This window comes from Canis aureus, chromosome 5 (assembly GCF_053574225.1).
Source record: "Canis aureus isolate CA01 chromosome 5, VMU_Caureus_v.1.0, whole genome shotgun sequence".
NCBI classification, from domain to species: Eukaryota; Metazoa; Chordata; class Mammalia; order Carnivora; family Canidae; genus Canis; species Canis aureus.
The window spans coordinates 59,814,391-59,821,250 of NC_135615.1; the positions used below are offsets into that span (position 1 = coordinate 59,814,391).

The 6,860-nt window shown below is 53.3% G+C and overlaps 1 protein-coding gene across 1 annotated transcript; it reads right to left on the reverse strand.

Moving 5' to 3' along the window:
• Positions 1–222: 222 nt before the first annotated feature.
• On the reverse strand, positions 223–6,047 carry CCL22 (C-C motif chemokine ligand 22). Its single transcript, XM_077896472.1, has 3 exons — positions 5,938–6,047; positions 4,611–4,734; positions 223–1,949 (listed from the first exon to the last, which is right to left on the reverse strand). The coding sequence occupies exons 1-3, from the start codon at positions 6,008–6,010 to the stop codon at positions 1,865–1,867; spliced, it is 282 nt and encodes a 93-aa protein (XP_077752598.1). The 5' UTR covers positions 6,011–6,047; the 3' UTR covers positions 223–1,864.
• Positions 6,048–6,860: the final 813 nt, after the last annotated feature.

A 6,860-nucleotide genomic window follows, 5' to 3' on the forward strand; every position in this document is an offset into this window, starting at 1 on the left:
AGGGGCCAGAACTGATGTACAAATATCTGGGGTTTGGCACCCACACAGCTATTCCCCAGGTCCTCATGTCTCACCCTGTCTCCCCACCACCTCCCAGGGTGACCTTGGGCAGGCCAGCTCCCATGTCAGTAATGTTAAGGGCTTCCCCATTGGGATGTGCAGTGGGGGGAAAGGCGTCCCCTGCCCCATACCAAGACAGCATATGCCACGAAACTAAACAGATATGGTTGTAGAGGATTTATTATTTCAGGAGGCCTGAGAGAGAAGGGCAGGACAGGAGCAGTGGTGGTGGTGGAGATCCCAAGATGCTTGAGGGCCCTGTGCATGGGCAGCGAGCAGGTTAACACTTGCAGTGTCCATGTCGGGCAGATGATCCTGGGCTCCAGGGAAGACACTAAGTTTTATTCCCCATGTCTTGGACCTGAGCCCCACAGCAACCCCATAAAATGGGTATTCTCATTCTCAAGTGAGGCTCAGAGAGGTTCAATGATCTTCTCAGAACACACAGCGATAACCACCCTGCTGAACTGCCCCAAGCTTCCTCGGTAAGAAACAAGCACATATAAAGGCTATTTCTTTTGCCTGGTGAATCTATTGTCCCCAAGAAAGTGCAGATAATCCTCAATCCTAGTCCTTATGCTGACCCCTGCCACCTGAGAACAATCTCCACCTAAGGCTCTTTCACTTAACTATGCCCTGCACAGTCCCAGGGCCAGAAAATTTCCACCTTGTCCCCCTCCCACATAGTTCCTAAAATTCTTCCATTCAACCACTTGGCCTCTTAAGCATTTGCCCTCTTTTCCTATAGAAATACAGCTAGAGCCTGTTAATATCAAGCCAAGGGTAGTCATTTACACCGTAGTAAAAATTCGGTTACTGGTTATTTGGGAAAGGAGAAAGGAAAAGTGGGGGACTCTGAAGAGGTCAGGCCTGGGTGTTGGAGGTTGAAGGAGTCGTCAAGACCAGAGGGAAACGAGAAGAGTAAAGAGATCCAATGCATAAATAAAATGGGGAAGAAAGGTGAATCTGGCTTCACAGTTGACTCAGCAGGCTGCTTTCTAGATGAACTCGAGTCTCCATAATGATGGGTGAGGGGTTTTGGTGGGTGGGGGTGGGAGAGGAACATTGCTTTTATTGATTCAGTCTGTAGCCATCCGTTGAGCCCTGATTCTGAGCCAGCCCCTGTGCTCTGTACTCTGTGTTAGAGGCCAGGAGACAAAGTAACTCAGGCACGGGACCTTAGTCCAACCAATGGGGCTGGATAACAGGCCTCCAAGTTCTGAGAGTTCTGGACAGACTGTGATCAGGGCTGTTAAGTGGGAGCAGAGGGTGAGGGGACATCTGAAAAATAAAGCTCAATGGCTGGCTACCTGGGATGCACGATACCTTGGAGGGCCTGGAGGGTTGGACATGCGCAGGTGACAGGGAGACATTCCGGGCATCAGAGGAGCCTGGAAAAAGACCTGGAAGTGGAAATGTTTGGCCTGGGTTTGGAGAACAGGGAGCTGGAGTCCAACATGTGTGAAGGGAAGTAAGGCAGGGCTGGAGACTAGGGTGCCAGGCTCCGGAGCTTTCACCTCAGCTTGGGGCAATGGGGAGCCATTGGAGGGTTTTGAGTCAGGGGGTGACTGACCAGGATTGTGGCCTCTCTGGCTACGGCGGGGCAGAAGACGGGTTGGAGGGAGACAATTGACAGTGTGGAAGCTCGTCTGAGGGTGACAGCTTCAGGGACAGAGACAAAAGATGGCAGAGAGATTTGTTGGCATAGGCTTGTGTTGCAGGGCAGCTGTAATGGCCGGGAGACAGGGCTCTCCGAGCCTTCCTGGTGGAGCCAAGGCCATGGTCTTCAGGGCAGGGCCCTTTCTCATGGGTCCAGCTTCTGGAGAAGCTTCTTCACCCAGGGCACTCTGGGGTCAGCACAGATCTCCCGATCCTTGACAGTTAGGAAGCTGGAAGGAGGAAGGAATTAGGGAGTGTTAACATGCAGCAAGGATGCCACAGCCCTTCTCTGGAAGCTTAGCATTTATGAGTCACTTACTGTATGCAGAGACGCCCACTATACAGTCGCTTAGCATTTATGAGGCACTTGCCCTGTGTAGGAGTACCTGCTATATAGAGTGGTTCAACATTCATGAGGCCCCTGCTGTTTGCAACCACTGTTCTTCAGGGGAGGAGAGGGGAGAAAGAGCAGCTAAACTTCCTGGACTCTCAGTTCCTCAGCCCCAGGCTTGAGTGCCAGGTCAGGCCAGGGAATAAAATGCCCAGGAGTCTCATAACCATTGCTGACATTGCCTTGGGAGAGAGAATATTGGGTAGTAGCCAAGAGTGTGAATTTTGGAGTCAACCTATCTAGGTTAGAATCCTAGCTTGTCTGTCACTGGCAAGTCTGTTCGTTTCTCATTCATAAAATGGGGATGATAACTGGGGTCCAACCTCATAGGATTTGAATGAAGGTTAGATGAGTTAAGATAAACTGAAGTGCTCAGAACAGTGCACAACAGCGAGTAGTGCTCTGTAACGGCACCAGGAGCTGGCCCAAACTTTTAACAATGATGTTCTTAATAAATCCTATGAGGCCCTATTAGTCTACCCATTTCACAGGTGAAGAAAGTGAGGCCCAAAGGGGTAAAGCAGCTTGCCTGAGTGCCAGAGGTGGTAAGATGTGATTCACTGTGCCTCCTGGGGGCCTGAAGCACAGAGAAGGGAGGTAGGCACTGACCCAGGTGTACGCAGCAAAAGCGGGGTAAGACTCCTTCCCTTGCCCAAGGTGTGTTAAGTACCAGGCTAGGCTCCTGGCTCACTCTGTCTCAGCCATTGTTGGCAGGAGCGGACTTAAAGCTGGCCAAGGTCAGAGACATCCCCACAGCCCAACTCCCTTCCTGCCTCTCGAGAGCCTGTCCACGGGGCCTGGAAGCTCCGGCACCCCTTGCCCGTCTGACCTGCCCCCACTCCACGACAACCAATGAATAGAAAGAACAAAGAAGGCAGCACTGTTGATCTTGGCCACGTAGGCAGCCTGCCCTGGCTGCTGTGTGACACTGGGCAAGACTCAGCCCCTCTCTGAGTCCCCATTTGTCAAGACACATTTTTTCCAGAATGGCTCAAAATCTAGTAATCACAGGAGCTGTCTTCTACTGAGCATCTATTATATGCCAGACACCGAGCATTACACCCTCCACTTACTATTAGTGTACATCGTGCTGCTCAAGAGGTCCCATAACCTTTGCCCCTTTCCTCACCTGTCAAAAAGGGATCATAGCAGTACCTACAACATAGGGTTGTTTCAAGGATTAAATGAGTTAATAACTATAAAGTGTTTATAACAGTGCCTAGCACTTAGCAAGCACTCTTCACATGTTTGATAAATAAAAATAAATGAAGGAGGGGTGCCAGACAGGCTTGGCTGGAGGAGCATGAGACTCTTGATTGCGGGGTTGTCAGTTCGAGCCCCACATTAGGTATAGAGATTCATTAAAAGTCAAATCCTTGAAAATGATAGATAGATAGATAGATGATAGATAGATAGATAGATAGATAGATAGATAGATAGATAGATAGATGATAGATAGATAGATAATAGATGATAGATGATAGATAGAGCGAGCTGACCACTGCTGTTATACTGATGGGAGAACTGAGGTTCAGGGTTGAAATGATACAAACTCATTTCAGTCCTCTTTGTTATTCATCCACAGACCCCTGTGAGGGATGGATGATAAGTAAGGAGGAGGAAGATAAGAAGATGATGGAAACCCAAAGGGGACCATGAGGCCCCAGGCCCAGACACCCCAGTGAGTGGGTTGGCAGGTGGCAGTCTGGAGGATCTGGAGCAGCAGCCGGAGGGGCTGCCCCCAGGACAGGACATCACCCTGCCAGTGGCAGGCAACGGCCCAGGCTCCAGGCCAAGGAAAAGAAAGCAAAGATGTGGCGGGAAAGAGGCAATGAAGAACAAGAACCACAGGAGAAAGCCCTGAACGGGGACCCAGGAGTCCTGGTTCCAGTGGGCCAGGCTGGAGCAAACCACTTCCCCTCCCTGCACCTGTATCTCCATCTGCAAAATGCAAATGATCGCACTCCTCGCACTCTGCACTCCCTGTGGGACGTAGGACGGCTGTGAGGGTTACCCCAGTTTGCACAGTAGGAACCACGCGTGGCCATAGAATGCACTCCCTGTCAGCTCAATATTCGTCGGGTAAGAATTGGCTGCCTGGAAAAACTCCCAGGGCGCTGGGGAGGATTCCAGATGCTTCCGGTGGGAGCGTTGCTGCTGACTCAGAGGTTCTGGGCACGCTGCCGGTCGCCTGCACCCCACTCTACAGCTCTGCACTGCCCACACGCACTCTACCGTGTGTACTGACAGCCGGCGCCCAGCTCATTCAGCTCCGCAGCACGCCACCTGGCACCCAGTGGGCACCCAAGGATATTTGTTGAATGAGCACACGATTGTTTTTGCTTGGTACACCCAAGCCTGGGCTGAGCCGTTTCCAGGATGGAGGTCAGCTGCACTCCTCCCGTCCCTGGGTCTGCCCCCACACCTGCTCCTGGGCCTTCCTGGCCCAAACCTGGCAGGCTCTCCAAGGCAAGGCCCTGTCTCCCCAGCTCATACTCACACCACGCCAGGCCTCCGGCAGGAGTCTGAAGTCCAGTAGAAATACTTCAGCAGACGCAGGGGCAGAGGGTGACGGATGTAGTCCCGGCAGCAGATACTGTCTTCCACGTTGGCACCATAAGGACCTGCAGGAGCGAGGAGCTCAGAAGATTCTGGGCTCAGACAGGTCGCCCTCGGCCCCCAACCTCTGAGCGAGCACTTCTATTCTCATTTGGAAGTTTGGTGTTGGGGGAAGCTCTGGGCCCTCAAAGTCCTCACTCTCGGGGTCTCCGAGGAGCACTGAGGCCCAATCTGGGTGAGGCCGCTCGAGGTTAGAGGGATTCACAGGGCCTGAGAGTGGACGAAGCCGTAGGCTTCTCGGTGGGACCCGACACTCTGCACAGGAACGGGCTGTACCCTCCACGGTGAGGTGGGCGCCGGCGGCAGCACCTGGAGCTTGTCGGTAGCGCCCGGTGCCCAGCCCCAGCCCCGCTGGATCAGCCGCGCTTGACGGGTCCCCAGGCCATCGGAGAAGTCGGCCTCAGCTCACACCTACTCCAGGCTTCGTGGTGCCCGTGGGGGAGGCTGAGGTCCGGAGAGGGGGAGGGCTTCCCCAGAGTCATACACCCTGAGTCTGGAGAGTCAGGGTGAGGACTCGAGCAGAGTCCAGTTGCGTAGCCCTGGGTTTGAGCCCGCCCTGCTCTGCGCCGAGTCACCAGGCCACCGTGGGGAAGTCACTTAACATCTCTGAGGCCCGCTTGCCTCCTCCAACCAGAGGGGTGATGATAGTACCAAATCAGTGGGGCCCTTAATGCAGGGAAAGCTCCCCGGAAACCCCCAAACTGAGCAATTATTGTTCCTAGCTGCCTGACTCCTGACCCAACACAGGGTAGGAGGATTTATGCTGCGATGGAGAAGAGAAGATACGGACTCAGTGTTGAGGGCAGGTTGTGGAGCAAAAATGAGGTGGTAGGAGAGCAGGACCAGCTTTCCAAGGGAATATCCCTCACCCCAGCTCCTGCCTTTTCCCAACCCACATGGCCCCCTTTGGTGGCTCCCTCTCACACCCCAAGGGTCCTGTGCTTAAGCTCACTGTAATAGAGGACCCCAGGCCATGCCCACAACAACCCCCCAACCCAGGAGAGACAGATCCTGGACTCCAAGCCTGCGAGACTACCCATTTCACAGATGTGTAAACCAAGGCCCAGAGAAACAGCTGTGCCTAGGCCAGAGCCAGCAGCAGACTGGGGTCATCCTCTCTCCATCCAGTGCTCTCTCTGCTTCGTGAGGAAGATACCGTAGTGCCTGACCCTGGCCTCTGCAGGGAGTCCTTCTTCTCCCCAGCCTACCTGCCTCAGTCGCTTGAAGTGTCAGAACAAGGAAGACAAGGGCAGCCAGGAGCGGAGTCTTCAGGCTGGCCATGCTCTTGTTCTTGGTCGCCTAGCCCAGGTGTCTGCAATCACCGGATGACAGGAAGGCTTGGTATTTAAACACTTGGTACACCCACAAGTCTCAGACGCTCTTAGTCACTGGTGGGCTCTGAATCGGTGACATTCACGTTATGAAAGAAGAACTCCTGCTTCCTCCAAATAAAAGGAAATTCTCTGTGGCTGGGAACAGCTCAGAGGGGACCCCCAACTTGTCCTTTCCTCTGAGTCTCAAGAGATTTGCAAAATCCCCCTTGAGCTGGGCCTCTCAGGGACCTGTGTGTCCTCACTGTAGGGCCTTCACCACGGCACTGGATGTCTCTGGGAATCAGTTTGCCCATCTGGAAATGGGGGTGATGCTTTCACAGCCCTACCTATTTCCCTCAGAAGTTGCTCATAAGGCAGTGTGAATGGGGACGGGGGCTGGCCAGTCCTAAACCTTCACCCAGAATGGAGGTGTCTGTAGCCTTGATGATCTGCATCATGGATCTTCCTTCCAAACAAGAACTCTTCAGGCTGGCTTCTCTGGCTCCCACCAGCATCTTCCAGGGCTTCTCACACAATCCCGACTTAGGCCAATTCATGATCCCCTCCACAGTTGCAAAGAGCTTCCACACACTTCCATCTTGCCTGTTCTTCCTTCCCAACTGTCTCCAGGCTTTTCCTCACCTCTCGCCATATCCTGCTGATTCTGCTTCCTACGTTTCTCTCTCTCTTTTTTTTAAAATTTATTTATTCACGAGAGACACAGAGAGAGAGGCAGAGACATAGGCAGAGGGAGAAGCAGGCTGCCCGCAGGGAGCCCAATGTGGGACTCGATGCCAGGACCCCGGGATCACCCCCTG